General features: G+C 34.6%; 1 protein-coding gene across 8 annotated transcripts in view; it reads right to left on the reverse strand.

Moving 5' to 3' along the window:
- Smap1 (small ArfGAP 1) overlaps positions 1 to 22,366 on the reverse strand; it is a 145,952-nt gene that overhangs the window by 68,919 nt on the left and 54,667 nt on the right. For 6 of the 8 annotated variants that reach the window (XM_074080249.1, XM_074080231.1, XM_020167280.2 and 3 more), the window contains 2 exons: positions 12,392 to 12,477; positions 5,676 to 5,751 (listed from right to left, as the gene is read on the reverse strand). In XM_074080249.1, the coding sequence (XP_073936350.1) occupies positions 5,676 to 5,751; positions 12,392 to 12,474 (159 nt within the window). In that variant the 5' untranslated portion in view covers positions 12,475 to 12,477. Of the gene's footprint in view, positions 1 to 5,675; positions 5,752 to 12,391; positions 12,478 to 19,822; positions 19,943 to 22,366 lie in introns of all 8 variants that reach the window. The other 2 variants (XM_074080246.1, XM_074080243.1) reach the window with 2 other exon arrangements.

Consider the following 22,366-nt stretch of genomic DNA (forward strand, 5'->3'; position numbering starts at 1 on the left):
TACTATTTGCCAATTAAAAGGAATGAAATAAGAATACTACAGAAACAGGAGAGAATTTCAGAAATGTGCTAAAAGAAGTCAGACACAGAAGAATATATAGTACATGATACTATTCATATGAAATTTTAGGGAATACAAATGTAATTTACTGTGATGAAAGGCAAATCAGTGTTTATCTGGGCCAGGGTTGGGAGCTGATTAGTAAGGGACAACGGAACCACTGGCATGATGGAAAGTCTCTGTATCTTGATTGTCATGGCTATACAGGGATAGGTATTTCTCAGAACTCACTGAACTGTACCTTAAAATATCTGCCTTTATTGCCTATAAATGATATCTCAAAAAAAGTTGATTTTTAAAAAGTCAATGAGCTGGGAAACATACATTATGTGAGCAAGGAGGAAAGAAACAGGTGAACATAAGGGCAATGGAAAGTAAGAGATCCAACAGTACATGGAGGCAGAAGATGAAAGAAGGACAGGTGAAAGGAAAAAAAAACAGGCAAGAACTAGAGATTCTTGGATCTTCATTCTAAATCTCTCAAAACCATTTACTTCATCTCTACTAACCACCCCAATAAGAAATCACTACTTTCTGTCTCCTGGATTGGTACTCCAAAGTGGTTTCCTTATCCCAAGTCTTTTTCTTCTCCAAATACAGTCTCCACACTAGGTCATTTTGAAATGAAAAAATGATCTTAAATAGTTTATATATATTATGTAAAGACAAAGTCCAGGTCAGAGGGTGCAGCTCAAGTGGTGGAGTGCTTGCCTAGAAAGCACAAAGCCCTGAGTTCAAACCCTTAACTAGGTCACATCTACCTTATCGCCCTACCCTTGCCTGCCCACTATACTCTGCTGTTTGCTGCATCAAGCTCCTTCTGGTTTCAGGTCTCTACTCTTCTTTTTCTGACTCTAGGAGCCTTTGCTCTTGCTATTCCCACTGCTTTTAAATACTCCCACTTCTACCTATTCTTTAATTTTGAGTTGACATTGCTTCCTCCAAAAGTATTCAAAGTAATCCTTAATCCCTCCAGACTGGGTTAAATAGCCTCTTTTAGATGGTCCCAAAGCACCGTCTACAACATTTCCATATTATAAAAGTTAGAAAAATCTGATTACTTATTAGTATTCTTTAACTGGAGTTAAATGATGAGGCAGACACTATTTCTAGTTTGCTCACCATGTTTACCTATCAACAGGTCTCAATAAACATCTCTGAATGTTAGAGGAAAAGAGGAAGAGGGGGCATTTCAGAAGTGGAACCAAAAGAGGGCTCAATCTCAGCAGTTATCATTGTCCTTTGAAAGTTTGTTGGCTTGCTAACATACTTTTCTGAAATCCCTTACAAGTTTCATACAGTAATTTTCAAATTTACAATTCATTCGTAACTAGCTATTAATTTCCACTCCACTGAATTCTAGTTTTTTACTTACAAAACAAAAGACTTTTCCTAGAAATTGCTGCTGTCAGTAAATTATCATGTTTCAAAGTCTTTATTTTCCCTACCCTTCACCTGCCCATCCCTTCTATCATGAGCAAACATGCCAGTTCACTGAGAAGCCAGTGAAGACATCCTTTGGTAATAAATGAGTTAACAGACTTTCAGTTATTCTTAACCAAAGGTTTTCTCTGAACTACCATCAAAGTAAACTACATTTGCAGAAACCTTGGAACAAAACAATTCACCTGCAAAAGAAAAACTCATCAGACAAAAACAGGACTTCAACTTCCACCCACAGGAATAAGGTGAACAAATATGCTTTCAAAAGGTATGAAGTATTATAAAAATGTCAGGATTAATTACTTAAAGGCTAGATGGTAAAATGTCCAGCTATCTTTCCCAAGATTACATTATTTTTTAAAGAAATTTTTTGGAAACTGTTGCCATTACTACCACTTTAAACAGAATAATCCTATAATAGTAAAATATGATGATCTAAAACACTGAAAAAAGAAATGATCACTGAAAAACACTTACGAATTAACTGCTGACAAAAGACTGCTTCAAACCTCTCTTGGATATTTTTGTGTATATCTTCTAAGTAGAAATCAAAAACCAGGTCTCAAGTGTGAGGCCGGGGTTCAAAATCCCAGCATCGCCAAAAATTAAAAGGTTAAAAACCAGGTCTCATAAAGCTGTTTCATAAGTTTTCAATATGCTGCAAAGTTCACGTTTCAGAAGTCTAGAAATAATTTTAGAAATGTGATTTCCAGTGTTATTCACATTCCTGGAATGCCTTTGACACAAAAGCCAAAAACATATATTTACTTTACCAAATTAATAAATTATATAAAAATACACCATTAATTAAACTCATCATTAGGCAAATTAAAGGACTTTAATAAAAAGTAAACATACCCATCAAACATGTAGAAGCAGCTTAAATTTTAATATATTAACTTTTAAATGTGTGGCTGCTCCCTCTTCACTAATATAATTATCACACTGGCTTAAACTCTAGGCAGTTTTATGTACTGGGCACCATACTAAGAAAACAACAGGCCTTATCTTATTTCATACCAAAAGAAAGCTCAATCTAGACACTACCACCATCCCTATTCTACAGAAGAAGAAACAGAAATGGAATTCTTTAACCTTAATTTATTTCCTAAAGAGAAAAGGAGAGGGTGTGGAGGAGGAAGAGTGAGGAAAAGAGAAAAACTGCTGGAGGAAGCCTCACCTCCTCACGACTTAATTCATCACTGTGTTTCCAGCTGTGATTCATTATTGGCTAAGGTGAGAAAGAGGTAAAGGGCAGATTTTTGCAGTCTTAAGTATTTTCAAATTTCCCCTACCAGGAAGTGTACACTCATTGTACATCACTATGAAAAGCAGAATTCTAAAGTAGTCACCAAAATTCCCATCTCCTGGTGCACATCCCCTATAATAATGCTCTCCCCTTGACTGTAGGCAGGACTGCGAATATGATGGATTTCACTCCCTTGGTTTTATATGACAAAAGTGAAGTTAAGTTGTCACTGTGTGAGAGGATGCAGTTACCTGGCAAAGATCTGAGATGGGCCCATCTGACATTAGCAAGAACATGGGTCCCAGGCTTAGTCACAAGGAAATGAATTCTGACATGAACTGTGAGCCTGCAAAAATACCCTGAGCCTCAGATGAGATCACAGCCCTGGCCAACTCTGATTTCAGCCTAGTACAATCCTGAACAGAGAACACAGTCAACCCATGCTCAGATGAGAGTAAATCTGCAGTGTTTTAAATCTCTAAATTCCTAGAAATTTGAAATAACCATTCCCTTACTCAAAAAAGTGTGAAACCCTAAGAAGTATGGCATTCAAGTCCTCTACAAAATCCTTTATTCCTTCTGAGACTTACCTCCTCATGTATTTATTTTCTGTTCCTCATCTACTGACCCCAGATAGCCCTCCTTCATACTCATTACACAGAACAGCCTTCTGGCCTACTCATCAAATCTCAGGCACCAAGTAATACGCCCATTTCTCCTCCTTCTTCTCACTTTGGACCAGCTGGCAGAAAGTGTCCCTTTCCCGCATTATCAACATTTCCTTCTTGCATACCAGTCCATTTTTGTCTTTGCTGAAATCCTACTTTCCTTTTCAGGATAAGTTCAAATACAACTGCTTTAAGAATTATTCTAATGGAAATAAATGAAGGCACAATCCAAGAGGACTTGAAATATTTATGCTATATAAAGGCAAGGCAAGTACTGGTGTTTTGTTCTAAAAAGTTAAAAGACTATTATTGCCTTACACAGAGAAACCGTTACCTTTAAGTCCTTACTATAACACTCTTAAAATAAGAAAACAAATTAAAAGCAGAAACATATACTGATAGCACTAAAAAAAAAAAAAAAGACATCAGAAACTAGAGGAAATGAATTATAAAAACCAGATAGAAAAACTATGCAGTAATTTGCAAATAAAGCAGTAGGAGGCTTAATAGCCACTTAAGAGGGCGTTTTATTTCATCAGAGTACAACTAGAGTTCAAACTGTCTCTCCTTCGATATCCCCTTAATTACCCTAGTATCCTCAAATATCTTAGCTGTAAGGTGCCCATACTTAGCCTCATAATTTTTACAATCTGGTCTAATCCCCACTTAGTAACTGTGAAAACAGGGTTATGTCCTCTTTTTTCAGTATTCTAGGACATGGTAAGCATGGGTTAAATGTATTTTTTGATTTTCATTTCATTAGTAATACAAACTAAAGAGCATATGACCTTTTACCTTTACATTTTTACGTTCAGGCCTACAAAAAATGGAAAAAATTTTAGCATGAATGCTTGTATAGACATAGATAATATTTATCAAAGGTTAACATCATGATGTCATGTTTGTTCTCTCTCTCTCTGTCCGCCTCTCCACACACATACACACAAAGCCACCATGTTTCGCTGAACAATGTGAAAATGAGTTACAGAAAGCATAACACTTAATCCCTAAATACTGCATTCCAGTACATGTCTCCTATGAGTAAAGAAATTCTAACAAATCATACCATTATTATACCTGGGAAAGAGAAAAAACAATTCTGTAACAACTATCATAAAGATAAAACTGTTTTCCTATACATTACTACAGGACATAATCTCCACGTAATTTCAAAAAACAAAGTTTAGAATTTTAAAGAGTTTAATATAACACAGTACGTTTTATAAAATATTCTAAAGTATTTTTAACATTTCATATGAAAAAACATTACTAACATTAAAGCTGGTTCATTCTCCCCATGTTTAAATATACCTTAAATTACAAATATTATTCTCAACACTTGTTTTTTTCATTAATCTTTCAACAAATTTCATCCATTATGTTTACTGTAAATGTAGCTCAAACTACAACAAGATTTATTTTTGTTCCAAAATATACATTAATGATACTTTTAAAGTTTTTTAACAGGAAGTTTTTCATGATCAAAGATAACATATTAAAATATGCTTACTTAGTTAGGATTTGACTTTCTTTGTATGCTGCTTATTCCTGATTCAAGTGGATCAAAACGAAAAATGCAGTTTGCATGCAAAATGTGATGAAACTACTGTCTCTGAAATGCTTGACAAATTACTTCACCATGAGATTAACTGCCTTACAGCTGGCTTGTTAATCAAAGAATCAAAGGCCAAAAATGAATTTTAGTAATAAGGTCAATTAGCCTTAAATTATAATTAACTGAGATAGGAAAATTTAATCGGAAAAACAAAGAAACAGTTGATGCAAGGTATTTGATTACTAAAGTAATATCTCAATTATTAGAAGTACCAAAATGCTTAATAGTAATCAATTAAAATATCATGCTTTAATATACTCCTGGTTGTTCATGTCTCAACAGACCCACCAAACACACTTGCCGGAAGACAGACCTTAACTTTTTTTCTTTTTCATACTTGTCCCGAATTTAGAAAAATAATTTTTTCTCCCCCTTTTCCTCAATTATTGGCTTTATCTTTTTGCAAACTTGAAAATGTCAAGTAAGCAGTTATTAGGCTTATTTACAATATGCTCTTTTCTGAACCAGGAGTTCTACTTTTCAAGAGCTTGACATTATGTGACCTAAAAAAACTTCCAATATTCAATTATTTAAACATATGCAACAAATATATTTTTACAATAAATAAATTGAACTATTATGTGTAAGTTTGAGATCTATTCAGCAAACATCAATTGGTGAAGATAAAAGTTTTACTTACATTTGTAATAGCTAAAGCATTTTTATCATAATATTTCTTCTTTTCATATTTATCTCTGATGAAAAATTCTACTGCTCTGAAAACAGATAACTTAAGGAAAAGCATGAGTTCAATCACACGTATATTTCCTTTATTCATTCCTCTTTACAAAGCCTACACTCTAAATTTCCCATTTCCCAATCTGTACTTTCTCTCTTATAATATTTCTCCAACTAAGTTATGTAACCTGCTTTTCCTCCTCCTGAAGTCCACTTCTTTCAGGAACCATTCAACGAAAACCACCTCACCTAATTTCAGAAAGAAAACAATTTAGTACAATTCTTAGTTCCTCCACCACCACCACTACCATCACCACCCTCCCCTATCACCAAACTCTAATTCCAGCTGGTTTCGAGTTTCAATACTCACAATGTGCCAGACACTACATACTATACATTGTACGTTTTGTTTTCTTTAGTTTCTCTCACAAGCCAGTAATGTGCACATTATAATTTGTATACCGTAAATAAAGAATTAGCAACCGAAGGCTGGGCACGGTGGTTCAAGCCTCAGGGCAGAGGTTAGGAAGATCACAGTCCTAGGCCAGCCCAGGCAAAAAGTTAGTGAGACGCCCATCTCAACCAACAAGCTTGGGGTAGAGGTGCACATCTGCAGTTCCAGCTACACAGGAGGTACAGGCAGGAGAACCACAGTCCAGAAGCATCTCCCTGGGCAAAAATGGGAGACTATATCCAAAATATAACTAAAGCAAAAAAGGGTTGGGGTAGCATCTCAAGTGGCAGAGTGTCTTGCCTATCAAGCTTGAGGCACTGAGTTCAAAGCCCAGTAACACACACACACACACACACACACACAAAGAAAACAAAGCAACCTGGAAAGATTAAATAATTGATTCCAACATCAATGTTCTTTTTCACTATATGTGCTATATAATAAATGGGTGGGTAAGTCACGTAGGATTCCTTGTTTATTAGCAGAATAGTAGTCAATATTTTTCTTACAAAGTTAAGGAATGTAGAAGTACATAAAACTACTTCCACTTATAATAGAAACCTTTCAGAAATTATCTAACAAGTAAGCAATATAAGAAATTTTTTTTCAGGTCAAAGCTGATCTGCTTGATACACATCACTGACAGAAAATCAAAGGATTAGGACAGGAGAACTCACTAGGACCTTCCTAATTATTAACAGAAAACACAGTGTGGCTCAAGTGGCAGAGTGCCTACCTAGCAAGCACAAGTGTGAGGTTCAAACTGCAGTACTATTGAAAAGAAAAAAATCACAATTTATCCCAGGGGTCAGCAAACTTCCTCTTAAAAGGTCACATGATAAGAATTTTCAGCTTAGTACAACAGATACTATATATTTTAACTATTCAACCCTGCCTCTGTAGCTCCAAAGTGGCCATAGAAAATTCCATAAATAAATAGGCTTGGCTGAGTGCTGATGAAACTCATTTTCAAAAACAGGTAGCTTGTTCACAGGCCTATATTACTGCTTCCTCAATTCTATTCCAATTTCAGAGGGGAAAGAAGAGCCAATGGATGCATAGAGGGAATCTATCTGTCTACAAACTGTCATCATAGACAACTCTGAGAGCTTTCAAAGGAAATTCTGACTAATTCCCAAAGGATGGCCCAATGTACAGTCTCATTTGTGGTGCCAATAGGCACTTATTATTTAACTGGCAGTTATTGTGACTTTGAAGTTCACTAATCTACTGAACCCAAAACTATGTGAGTAAAAAAGGTAGGAACAGTTTTGGGAATGATATATGCAAAGCACTTAGTATAATACCTGACAAACTAAGCAATCATTAGCTTTTATTTTTACATAACTTTGTGCTTCAGTTTCATCAACTTAAAAAGGGGAATATTTATAGGATTTTTGTTAAGAATTAAAAAAGTACTAAGTAAGAACAGTGACTGGCACATAGTGCTATTTTAAGTTTTAGCTCTTATTATTAACAAAATGTTATTCTGATAGGCAAATCTTTTAAAAGATAAGGTTCATGGAAGGGGTAGGAAATAACTATGTTAAGGGTTAAGACAGCTTGCATATAATCAAGTTTAAACAAGTGAGTAAATGAGAAACAATTTGGTTATCAGGAAATATTTATCCTCATTTTCTGGTCTACAGATGCAATATGAGACATATGGACTGAGTTATACAGAGTAGATCAAAACCCAATTGAAAAAACAAAAATAGGACAACAATATTCTCAGAGAATCAAGTGAAGGGACATACTGACAAAATTCAAGTTTAAATGGCTGATTTTGGATTTAGTAAACAAAAACATTAAAATATCACAGAATCTTCTCCATGTTCACAAAGCACTTAGTATGCACCCCTAAATATCTTTACTCCCAAATGGAAAAACTGATACTATCCAAACTCAGAAAAATTTTAACATTACTACGTGCTTTATCTTTTAACAAGGATTTGTATTTTAAGATTTTTTTCCCTTCTTTAAAGACACCATTTGAAAGACAATTAAATTAATATCTACTCCCAAAGAACAAAATCTTCCAGTTCCAGACACAGAACACGGACAGCAATAAAACTTTGAAAAGCTCAAAGGAGAAGAACTGCTGATAAGCTTTGGTGTACAATAGATCTCATGGAACTGAAGTAATTAAAGTTTTTAGATAAAACAGAATATCCTAATAATGAAAGTTTAATGTAAAGCTTTATCATGGTCACACACTAGCACACGCAGCCTATCATTAAGCACAACCCTCATGAGAAATTACACTTTCACAACAGCTTTTGTATAGCTTTGGTATTGTAAAGGTTTTAAAAAGCAGCTAATCTTGTTAAGAATGTAATGAAGGCCCATATTATATGAATTTAACTCAGTTTGGTTCACTTGCTTCAAGGGGTGATAGGTATTTATATCTATAAAAGTACAGAGATGTTAGGCTTTTCAAAGAGCCAGAAGCTTTAGAATGATGGATGGATGGATGGATGGCAGGTTGATTTATTTTCTTACTAATCTCCCTAATAAAACCTCCAAATCATAGGTTTCATAAACAAAAGAAGGACAAAAGTGTTTTTATAATAACTGAGGTGCTTTTTTTTTTTTTTTTTATGAGACAGTTTTCACTATGTGGCCTAGGGTCATCTAAAACTCCTGGGCTCAAGAGATTCTCCCACGCAAGCCTCCCGAACAGCTAGAACTACAAAGCCTGGCTTTTTTTTTTTCCTTAGGGCTATTGTATTACATTTGATATGGTGGCTAATCTCATAGTCAAAGAGTTTTCATCTTTTACACTTAACGTTAGTAGTCATGTAACTCAAGTATGTTTAGACAAAGTCCCTCTTAAAACCGTTCCCAACAGCCATTAGATTATATTTTTTTGTGAACAACGAAAGATCAGCACCTCATACAAATATGATTGTAATTAGAACTTCTTTGGGAGAATGGTATTTAGATTGAAAAAACTAAATGTAAGCTTGAGCTAACAACAGCAAATACACACATAATCCAAGAGCCTAACATGAATCAAACCTGGTTCTGAAAAACTGAAAAGTTTACCCAGCTCTTAAGATTTAGTTGCAAAGAGTGTCAAACTATATAGTCCTATTTATTTTTAAAGGTCATCAAAACTCAATGTGGCAATGTTGATTTTACTCAGATTATCATCACTAAATAATACTGGAGTGCTGTTATATAGGAGCAAAGTCGGGAAGCTTTGGAAAGTTTGGGTAGCTCTCTGAGCAACCTACCATAAAAAGAAAAAAATATTATGCTCTATCTCATTAGGTTACTTTGAGAATTAAATGCCAAGCTCAGTGTTTGGCGTAGGGTTTACCCTATACGACTTACTACTTTACTTTAAATGGTTCTTTTCCTTATTTTATCTTTGTATATCAAGGTCAAAGATTTACTGATACCAGATTCTAACCAAGCCACTATAAAAATCTCTGGAATTTAGATACGCACCAAATATTTTTAAATGTATCAGACAACATATCAAAGCAACATACCCTCTCATTAATGCTTTATTTCTCTAAAGGTCATCATAAAATTAATGTATAATTACTTAAGAAACAGTATGCCTATCAACCTATACAAAATGGTAACTACCAGGATATATACATACATATATATATAGAGAGAGAGAGACACACACATACGTACGTATACATGTATGTATATGTATATGTATATACATATATGTATGTATACGTATATGTGTACATATATACAGTTTTTCCCGAATATGCAGGATTATTTGAAAGCAACATGGAATCAAGGTGCTGGGTTAAACAACTTGGTACCATAAGAGAGATAAAAACCAAAACTTTCAAGAACCTTAAGTAATTTACCCTGTAATTTTCAAGAGAAACCCAAAATAACCCAAACCAACATAAAAACTATTCCTCCCCCACCAAAACAAAAATGGTGCTGGGCACCAGTGGCTCACTCCTGTAATAATAGCTACTTGGGAGGCTGAAATCAAAGAGGATGCAGTTCAAGGACACACCGAGCAGATACTTCATGAGGCCTCATCTCCAAAAAATAACCAGAGCAAAGCATGGCTCAAGCAGTAGAGTGCCTGCTTTTGCAAGTTCAAAGCCTCGAGTTCAAACTCCAGTTCCACCAAACAAAAAGCAAGGAGGATTCTTCAACTTAAGGGAACTGTCTTTTGTGAACTCAGGCTCATCAGCAGATAGCAGATAGAAGAATAAGTTAATATAATCAGGATACAGTTGGTAACAACCACCTAGGATACTGATTCATTTGCCTGTTTCCTTTTATCATGCTCTATTTCTCAGAGTTCTACCATAGGCCGTTACTTTTCATAGAAGGAAAAAGCACATAAAAAAGAGTAAGAGACTACTTACCACCCTAGTTAAATATAACTTCACCCAACACTTTTCATCACCTACACATTAAGTGACTCTCCAATCTGCATTTCTGGCTGTGTTCTAGGGTCTAGACTCATATTTCCAAGTACCAAATGGGTAACTGTGTGTGTGTGTTTGGTGTGTGTGTGTGTGTGTTTGGTGTGTGTGTGTAACAGACACCTGCATATGCTCAAAGTAATGGAGCATGGTTTCTTACTTTTCATTTTTAAACCCTAAACTTCTACCTGATAATGAATTACTTCTCTCAATGAATAAGCTTTATATTCACCCAATCTGGAAACTCTGGGGTCATCTTAGTGTCTTCTTTAGAACTAAAGCCCATCTTAACCCAGTCCAACTGCTTCTGCATTCCCAGTTCCCCCTAGTTCCTTCCTGTCTATGCTCAATGCCACCATACAATTCAGAGCTTCATGACCGCTCATTTTGCCCTGTACTAATATTCTACATGGTTTCTGTCTGCTTTGGCATCTCCTACTTACTCTAACTAATCCTCCTTGCAGTAGAAGATACTTCTCTAATATTTCTCCTATTTCAAAATCCTTCATGGATTTTCAAACACTTCAATCCCCTGGGACAATGAAATGAGGTCCAAACTGCTCTAAGTGATACTGAAAACCCTTAATATGGACCAAAATACCTTTTGTCACTTACCCCACGAAACTAAAATTAGGTCATGTCAAAACCCTAAAAGTAATGTTTCCTCACAGCTGCATACTTTTGCTCAGACAATTTTATACCCAAAGTGTACCGTCCAATCTTATCCTAGGATCTTTCTATAACAAAAATCACATTGGATATCAGACTGCTAAATTTGTGAGAAGGGGTTGGGAGAATAGAAATAAAGAGGTCAAATGCAAATTACTAATTTTTCAATTATAACTTTGAAAGGTTCTATTCAAATAGGAAAATAAATATATAATGGCCTAAATCTCTATGTGAAGAAAGATCATCACCCCACCCCCACTGGGCACATGAATGAACTGTTTTATTATACAAATGGTTTGGCCTTGAAGAAGCTACCTATAATTGTCAGAACACAAATGTCATTATCTTTTGGACAAAATCCAAATACCTATAATTAATTAGATGACCTGTTTTCTCAAACTTCAGTGAATTTTAGAAATCCTATAGAATCAAATGATTTTATCTTTAACAAATGTGGAAACCATCTTGACTAAAATGTCTATGGGGAAACAAACTACTCAAAAAACACAGATTTGTAAAGCAAACACAGTTCTGTGCAATCTTAAAGGTGATCATAAATCCCCATGGAGATGACTTTAAAATACTCAAGATGCTCATAAATCAAATCTCTAGTAGCAGTCTAAAATAATAAACACCATGTACTTTCCTATCAAGAGATGGACATCAATCAAAAAGAATCACTCATAACATTTTAGACTTAATGATAATTATATATAAAAAAAAATCTCTATGTACTGTGGATCACCAAAATCCTATTAAAAACCTATCTATATAAAAAGCACAGCTCAGGAAAAATCAATTTCCATCTTTTTTTCTTTTCAGTGCTGGAGATCAAACCCAGGGCCTTGTCACGCTAGGCAAGGGTTCTCACACTGAGCTACATCCCCAGCCCTTGTTTTTTTTTTTGAGACTCGGTCTCACGGTGTAGCCCAGGCTTGCCTCACACTGGATCTTCCTGCCTCCGCTCCTAAGTACTGGGATTACAGATGTGCATCACCATACCCTGCATTTTCCATCTTTCATGAGAAATAGGGTGATAAAGTTTACATCTACCTAATACCAACAGATAAACTACTAATGGTGAAAATTAGTTAATTCTCTTAAAACACACGATTATACAAACTTAAAGGATACTGATCTGTCTGTGGTCTTCGAAAGTTCTCTGGAAGATTGGCTTCATAGAGTAGTCTTGCTTTAGTATTTCCCATGTCTTGCATGCACTGTAATAAAAAAAAGAAATCAAGTATTTTCATTACTCACATTACCATTAAAAAGTAACTCCTATACACACTACATACAAACATATAAACAAATCATGAGTAACATTTATTATTTCCAGCACATTCTTCCATGTAAAATAATAATTTAAATTGTAACTAAGAAATTAGTTATCCAAGTTCCAAACAGAAGCATTATTTTTAACTCTTCACATTTTCGAACATATGGAGAGCCACAGTTCTTTAAATGTCTTTTCTAAAACCACCCCACCTTCATACTTGGTACTTCCTGAAAGAGAAATTCTTGTGAGTTTGATGGATGTTTTATTACTTTTTAAAATACCACCTGAAACAACAAATGCTGCCATTTCCAGGCTAACAGCTCAAGATCAAATTTTCTTTGAGTTTCAATACACTCTAGGATTCTCCCAAGTTATAATCATGATACAATGGGAGCCAGAAAAAAAAAGAGATGTAACACTGACCTACTATTCTACAGAATTCGGTTGGTTTCTTTGGAGTTATTAATCCCTTTGAGATTTTGCTGAAATTGAGCCTAATAGCTCAATTTCATATACAAGTTCAGAAGAGCACAGAACCTTGAAGTGAATTGGATGAGTGTTCCCAAAGGTCCATGTGTTAAAGATTTGGTCCCCAGGATGGCACTATCATGAGGTAGTGGAACCTTTAGATGTGCCCAAGTGGGAGGTCCTTAGGGGTGTGTTATTTAAGGGGACTATCAGACCCCAGCCTCTCTTTTCTGTCTCATGATGTAAGTACTTTGCTCTGTCATGCGCTCCCCATAATTATCATCCAGCACCCCATCACTGGCCCAAAACAGGGTTGCCCAATCTTGGGCCAGAACCTCCAGAACTATGAGCTAAATAATCCTTCCTTCCTTATAAGTTAATTGCCTCCAGTATTTCATTATAGTAACATGAAGCTAATACAAACCTTCTACCTAAGATCTAAGAACTACTGCTCAGAAGATAAAAAACAATTTGATTATCATTTCAACCAGTTTAAGTTTTAATATCTGAGTGATGACTACACAGCATTTTCTTGATATTTTATTACAGTAGAAACTAAATGCAAGAATTATAAACAAAGTATAATATTATATTACATTATTTTCACAGAGCTTGAGCTCCTTAAAATATTTTAATTGGCAGAGAGATCAGTTTCTATAATTTTTCCCCTAATTTCCCACACACATAACCCCTACTCCTCTGAGAAAACAATCCAGATTGAACAGATTACCTGATGTTGACTTAGAATTGAAGTCCTAAAATGTACACAGAATCATCTTCCTTCAAATAAAAAATATAATGACTCTTCCCAATGGAGTGTTTTAAGGTGTATAAAATTCCAATACACACTAGTTTTTGGGCATATATTCCACTTTGCCTCAATATATAAATACTGTCTCAAAGTAAATTAGATTTCTAAGTCATTTCTCTATCTACAATGACAAAGTAAAAGAACAAAACAGTGGGAAGAAAAAGTAATTATAAACAGTGAAAGAATTAAGGATTTTTGTCATTTAGCCCTCAAAATGAAATAGAAACTATGTCAAAGTAACTTGGGAATTTAGAAGCACAGATAACAAGTTAATTATAAAGACATTAAACATTTGGAAAGAACTAGATTAAGAAAATGCCTCAGTTTACACAATGTCTGTTCACTGAAACTGTGAAGAGAAGAAAAATTTTTAAGTTTTTATCAGGCAAACGTACATAGAAATTTCAAGAGAAAAGTTAAGACTTAAAAACAGTATCTATTATATATACCATCTCATCAATCATCAGTTAACATTTTTTCATGTTTTGACATCTCTGAAGTAGGAATTGATGATATCTTATAAATGACAGATAAATTGTTATTCATCCATAAAATTAACGTGCTTCTTACAATCAGCAGTCATATAATTCAATGAATATGATTGTACGTGTTTATTTAATGTAGGCCATTAACATTTTGTTTTGGCAAAAAAATTAGAAACAAGAAATACAAATATTCATGCATAATTATATATGCATAAATATATATACCTTATACCATTGTACATCTACATTATACCACACAAAGCTATTAAACTGTTCTAGTGATGTGATCTGCCACATTTTGACAGTAGAGAAAATAACAGACATAAAGATCTGAAAGGGAGAGGTGATGTGAAGTAATGAAACATTTCTACAGTAGGCCATGCCAAAAGTGACTGGGTGCAGATGCATGTGTCTGTAACTAGGACTGTGGGAAAGAAGGACTCAGTGACATCACAGATATACACAGATCATTTTGTGAGGATAAGGAAGATACCTGTAAGCTTAGTTTTCTAGGTTTCCAAAAGTAGAATAGAGAAGGATGGGAGGGAGGTCAGAAGTGAAAGGATCAGAGGAGATAAGATGAAGAGCTAAATTTGGAGATGAGAAGGTAAGAAGTTTAAAAAAAGAAAGAAACAAACAAAGAGCTGGTATTTTGGGGAGGTGATGAGGAATATGGTACAAACCAGCAGTTCTCAAAGTTTTAAGACATTACAAATAAGAACACTATAAAACACTTAGGGAAATATACTTTACTGGTAAATTTCTGCCTGGTAACTGGCAAAAGAAAATATGTAAAGAATATAATTATAATGCTGAGCCAGGCACAATGGCTCACACCTACAATCCCAACTAGTTAGGAGGTAGAGATTGGGAGGAGCACACTTTCAGTGCAGTTTTGCAAAGTTAGTGAGACCCCCATCTTAACAAATGAGCTGGGTGTGGTAATGCATACCTACAATTTCAGCTACATGGGAGGCATAGGTAGGAGAATCACATTTGAGGCAGCCCAGCACAAAAAGAAGCAAGACTCTAACCCCACTTAGCAATCTATATACACTTTTTAAAATGAAGGACAGGACAGTAAAAGGTCCTGTCTAAGGGTGGGTACCAGTGGCCACTGGCAGAGGTGGGGAGGGCGGAGGTGGGTACCAGTGGCCACTGGTGGAGGAGAGTAAAAGGAGAGGGTGAAAGAGGGTAAATATGGTCTAAGTACTCTTTTTAATTGTATGAAAACAGGACAAAATGAAATCTGCTGAAATACTTCTAGGAAGGAAGAGATAGGGGATGAAGGAGAATGATGAAGGGGATGAATCTAATTTAAGCAAATGTGTAGACGTCACAATGAAACCCCCAGTACCACTAATATATGCTAATAAAAATGTTAAAATATGTATTTAAATATGTATGTATGTGTGCATATACATATATATGTATGTATGTATGTATGTACAAGGCCATATCTGAAAAATAACTAAAAGCAAAAAAGGGGCATGGCTCAAGTGACGGAGTACCTCCCTAGCAAGCATGAGGCCAGAAACTAAATAAATAATGTGGAGCAGTAGCCTCAATACTTTATATTTATATAAAGTACTCAATACAGTATATTTATATGTGTGGATCAATATGTATATATACAAAAAAATACATTTGCAACTTTAAATTGTGAAAACAACCTAGTACACTAATTTTGCAAGACAGGAAACTGATCTGCAAGATGTTAAGTAACCAGCCTTTGATTATCAGTCTTCCTGATTCAATTCCTGATAGAACCAACATAAGCCATCAGTGGTTTGGACAGTCCAGGCTTCATCTAATTCAAATGGGAAAAAGGGCTTGTAAACACTACACTCTGTGCTTCAAAAACTAGGTTTTCACTTTACAAGTTAGGAAATTGAGGCACAAAGAGGTTATATGACTATTCTGCTGGGTAAGACAATGAATCAGAGGCAGGGCTGAGGTTAGGATCCAGTTCTGTCACTCTCAATTCTATTTGATCACTAGTCAAAATACCTATCTAGGAAGTTTCACTTCAAGATGTAAGCATACTGGAAGGGTGGTCTCCATTACTAAAACATCATTCCTGTTATTAAAACATGATTCCTTTTTTTTTTTAACATTCTCTCATCCAAAGGCTTTAGCAAACATACTAAGACAAGGAGAACTTCAGTTGCTTATTCTTTGGCAGTTAATGATTCAATTTTTCAGAACTGGGGCAAGCAGACTAGTTGAAAAGGTGTGTGTGGCAGGGAGTGGCAAATGTTTCTCTTAAAAAAAAGAGTAAGGTTTGTACCTTAAGATTTGCAACTGGTAGGAGATTTAAGTTGTGGGTAATGAATAAGCTATCTTAACTATCATCATCTAGTTTCTGGGAATCAAGCCAGGTCCAAAGTATTAAACACCATTCTGGAAAAGAAATTTTCAGACCTGTTTCTACCTCTCCAGTAGGAGGAATGCTTGTAAGGTTATCAAATAACCTATTTAAAAGTCCAAATATATTAGGAGTTTTGAAGATTCTCTAGCTTTAGTGAAGTCATGTTATTCTCTCAGCAGAGAAAGTTCCCTCCCACCTCAACTATGAGCAAGGGAAGTGAAGATCCTCAATTATTTAACCCAAAATTTCCATTTGTTTTAAAATCTCTTTAAAAACCATTTGCTTAGCAAGCTATAGTTCATTCCAAAATTTAGATTTTTAAAAACCACAAAAATGCATCCACATATCCACTGAGTAGAAAATGTATCAATATTCTTAACAAAGAAAAAACTGGTTGGAAGACTGTATTAAATACAAAGCCAATATTTGCTTTTACTTTGAGAAAAACATACTAGTACACTGAGGAATAAGGGAACTAGGTACTACATAGTTTTTTTTAAATGCCAGTAAGGCAGAACATATTTTTTAAATTAGTGTTATTTACTTTCCTCATTAAATTTAGTCTGTTCTTGAGGCTAGGGATGACAGCTTCATGGTAGAGCACTCGCCTACCATGCACAAGAGCCCTGGAGTTCAATTCCTAACTGCACACACACAAAAATATGCTCTCACTTAATACATCTTATTTTTCTAGAAAGATGAATTTTGTACCATACTTTTTTATTGAATCGTCTCCCAAAATTATCACCGTAATTATGAAGGAAGGCTTTCTTTACCTATAAATGGTATAATAAATACTTAAGAATTCCAAAACCTATTATTAAAATAATGCAGTCTTTTTCAAGCCATAATCTATTTGGTTTTAGCTTCTCTACGTAATCTGTAACTCAGTAGAAAGACATCAGCTGACATTTAATTTCAAAAAAAATACTACTTTGGGGGTTGAGGGGGAGAAACAATGGGGGCAATGTAAATAACATATAATATAAGTCTAATCAGAATTGTCACTAAGAATTTGCCCACACCCCATATAATGAGTACATGCTAAATAAAAATTTATTTTAAAAATACTATTTTAATTGACTAGCTAAAAAACATCTACAGCCTAACATATTGTTATCACAATGTAGATTAAAATTTTCTGTTTCTCAAATTGCCTATGTACAAAATACTTTATCCAATCCTAGTTTTAGCATTAAAAACAAAACCTACATTCTAAAGCAGTTCTAAGTTTTCAAAGTTTTACAGAATGTAAAGAACTGAGGTTGCAATTTAAAGGTTGAATCTACCTGTTTATTTGTCAATTCAATAAAACTAAAACAAAAAATAGCTAAACAAAATTAACAAATACAACAAAAAGTGGTAACAGACAAAAAGGAAATAAGCAGAATCAATAAGTAGACAAACAAATGTTATAGGAAAGTTTATTTATTTTATATAATAGTACTGTGTTTTATACATGAGTGTATATATACATATCTACAGATATGTATATATGTGTGTGTGTATGTATGTATGTGTGAGTATATATATATATATATATATATATATATGATCGGATTTGTATCTGGAAGATATCTTCAGTGACCAAATGGCAATCAAGCAGCAAACACAAAGTTTTACTGAAATCAGATCACTGGATTAAATGTGTGAAGAAGAAAGTTAAGAGGAACACACAGAAATAAAAATGCCCAAGTTTAAGTCACTGTCAGTACCTAAAAACAAATTAATAAACATAATAAAATGACCAGATGAATGAGAAGTTAATGGTTAATGCCCTGAAGATAAAATTTAATTTTTTTCTTTGTTTTAATATTCCAGAGTCATGAAAAGCAGAACTAAGAGATAAAAGTATTTCAAGATATGATTTCTATTTGTCCTAACTCAAGTAAAGCCAAATGCAGTTCGTCCAGGCTCGGTGGTAAGTCTAATACATGTGATTCGGGGCTTCTCTTTTTATAGCTCTCCTTTTTCTCAGTGCCTTCCTCCTATCTGTCCCTGTAATGTTCCCTGGCCTTTATCGCTCAGATGCTAAGAAGTCAATCTGGTCAACACCATTAACCATAAAAGTAACATTCATCATATTGTGTTATTTCTGGAAGCTATCTATAGTTTTCACAAATGTTGTGTATATACTTACTTGCCCTTTGGGGTTTATTGGTTTTTTAAAACTGAGATAAGTGTAAAAAATTATACAACAGTAGGTACTGCAAATGACTAGATGGCAATTAGGTCTTCTAGATTTCCAATGGGAAAAACGTAAGGCATTAAAAAAATCAATAGACTCTTAAACATTAGTGCTTAATAGAAAGATGAGGCATATCTACAACAAATCTAGAACAAGGGAAGTAAACTATTTAAAAGAAAACTCTCCTACTCAATTTTTTTGAGGAATAGATTGGGAGAAAGAAGACTCTAATCTCCAGGACAAAAGACTTTTGTATAAGGACATAAAAATGTATAGCATCATATTTGTATATCTAAGCATAAAATACTTCAGGAAGACTACAAAAGAAACTGATAAATATGGTTGCTTCTATGGAGGAAAACTGGATGACTTAGGGCAGAAATGAGAGGAGAGTATTTTGTACTCTTAAAGGTTTACACAATGTCCATGTTATTTTCCATTCTCAAAAACCAAATAAAATAATTAAGGGAGGCTATATTCATCCTACATTGCACCTAAAGAAAATAGTATCTAGAGGGGGCTTGGGTGGGGTATGCAAGGAGGATCTCAATCAGAGGTAGGAGAATTTCTCCTACTGAGGAAAATAGCATTCTTACGGATCAAAATAGTTGTGAATCAAATAAAAGGTAGACATTTTATAAAGGCTCATCCAAGCAGATCTCATACTCAAAATACATTCAAATCATAAATGTGGTATTTATTTACCATACCTTTCCCTAGTAACATCATCTTAAAGAAACACTATGACTACTGAAGACTGAGAGCTTCTTTAAATTTTAGTGTACTTGGGTAAGAGGGGCGAAGCTACTTGTCCTATTATTTTCTATTCATTAAAATCTTTAAAAACACGAAGACTAAACTTTTTTCAACTGCCTTAGCTAAATGTTTTCTTTTTTAACTCTATGTAAAAGAGAAGTGAACACTGGTAGTCCCTGGGTAAATTCTTCATGTCAGTAGACTCACCTCTACTACCACTTGAAATTTTCCAGATAGTTCTCTATCTTCCTCTCAAAAGCCAACAGGATTTCTTGCATAGGAGCAAGCCTTTCAGGACTGGTTTCAAGATCTTTTGGATTCCAGCTGCTGGAAAAGAAGGACCACCATTTTTGGTCTCAGGAACTCTTTGGAAATATTTAACACAGAGTCCATTCCTTCAGTTTCATGAAACTATTTTTAGGGAGAGTTGTTCTCTTTCTATTTGAATTTGTTGCTATAAATTCATGGTATACATTCTTTAAAAAAGCAATCAAATTAAACATTGTTACAACAAAACTGGAAAAGCTTCATATCACACTCTTGTATCATCTCTACTTACTACGAAATTCATACCACTTGAAGTCCAAGAATAAACCACAACTTTCATCCTATGTGCTTAAGGTCTGCTCAGGAATGATCCTATACTCTTCCTTCTGCCAGAAGTTTTAGTGATTTTTATCTCCTCAATATTTCTTATAGACTTCCCCTGTTTATCCATCCCATCACAACCTCCATAGTTTAGGACAGAGTCACCAACTTCCTAGGCTATTGCACAAAAAAAGGTCCGTATTTTCTTAAAAGGAACATCAGACATTATTCTAAAAATTTAAGAGTTCCCTACTCTGCTCCCGTCTCCACCCCCTAGGATGTTGATCATAGGATCAACATGAAACCAATGCCACCTATAACTTTCACCTTCATCTTCTGTGACACACATATCCCCAATTCATGCTGTGTCTGAGAGAGTAAGGCCCATCTTTCTACCCAAAAGACCCTCTGCACACTGCAGTATGCTTTGAGTAATTCATAAAGTTTACTACAAGAAGAGTAATGAAATATTTTTAAGGGTTAACAACTTACCATATGACTAAATGCTGCATTGTTTTTTAAAAGAAGAAGCCACTACTAAGTTAATGACTTGCTGAAGATCACTCACCATTTAGTTATTACAGCCAGCACTAGAACTCAGTTACAGTCCTGCCGTAAGAGTCACACAAAGCAGGGAGGATAGTGACTACAGGCCTACAATACTATGCTCAATGAAACTAATAATGGTTTACAGATGATCCACTCATACACGTATTTCACATCTAACAATTTCTTGCCAAATATACTCTTTATGGAGATTTAAGGCCTTATCTTCAAATAACTTGCTATTTTTTTTTAGTTATTCTATCTCATCTCTGCCTACATTAGGCAGTATAGATTTAATAGAATTAAATTAAGACTTCTTTTAAGAAATATCTTACAATTCTTTTCCATACTTTGGCCCAAGAACTATGGCAGTTACTAGGAACTGAGGATTCTAAAATACATCCCTTTAAAAAAAACTGTTACTGGCCTTATTAAAAATTTAATCTTAGAAAATGGGGGAAAAAGAAAATATAGGGTATAACCTTACAAATTCAAATTCAAAATTTATGTGACTTTTTTCCAAACGGATTGCTTTAAAGTGTAAGGCTCTTGTTAAACTTCACAGACTTAATTTTGTTATGATCAGTATCCCATTTATTTCTTTATTTCACTTTTCATAGGTACATAATACATAAATCCAATGCTGTAGGTTGCCTTCACTTTGCTCTTCTTTGGAGACACATTTAGTGATCCTGACAAGGATTCATCATAAATAGAATCTCAATCAAGTTAAACATATACATAAGGCCATGATTTGAGAAATTTTTTCAACTTGATGGAATTATAATTACCAATCATCCCACAAAATAACAAAAAAAGCTTTGATCTGGTATTTCTTAAATGTGTACTAAGAATTATGTACTGAAAGCTTATTATGGTGCTTCATTCTACAAGGCACTATGAAAATTTATCTAAGGGCCAAAGCCTTAAAGACCTACAGGTCAAATGTTAAATCACAGCGTTCTCCAAATGAGCTTTCTTAACAGTGATTTTATTCTACTAAATATTGCTTCTCATAAGAATTTTGTAATAGCAGAGACAGTCTTTGAACTTCCTAGAATCTCTTCATTAAAAAAAAAAAATAGAAAGAAGACTGGAGCTGTGGCTCAAGTGGAAGAGCATTTGCTTAACAAGTGGAAGGTCCTGAGCTCAAGCTCCAGTATCACCAAGAAGAAAAATGAAGAAAAAGAAACACTAGATAGAAAAACTAAATACCCTCAGACAATATTTACAACAAAACTAGGTGACTGATTATCCCTCAAACCCTAAATGCCATCAGACAGAAATAAACCACTAACAAGCACTAAGACCTGCCTGATGCCAGCAATTATTAATGAAGAATCTGATGGACATGAGAACAGAACAATGTAAGTAAGAGACACATGACCTTGAAATCTCAATGAGCTAATCCGAGTAATGCACATGATATTGAAAAGAGTTTTTACCTAGTCCAGTAGCAAGTAAGTACAAAGGCTCCTTAAGTTTGTAATGTGTAGAAAGAGTCTTAGTCCTGTGAACTCTCATGACCAAACACCAAGTCTCTGTTCCAGGATAAGGAGCCAAAAACAGAAGAAATTCCTAAGAACTAACTGAAAATTGAGCAGGGCAGGAATAACT

Source organism: Castor canadensis, chromosome 1 (assembly GCF_047511655.1).
Source record: "Castor canadensis chromosome 1, mCasCan1.hap1v2, whole genome shotgun sequence".
In the NCBI taxonomy this organism is placed as follows: Eukaryota; Metazoa; Chordata; class Mammalia; order Rodentia; family Castoridae; genus Castor; species Castor canadensis.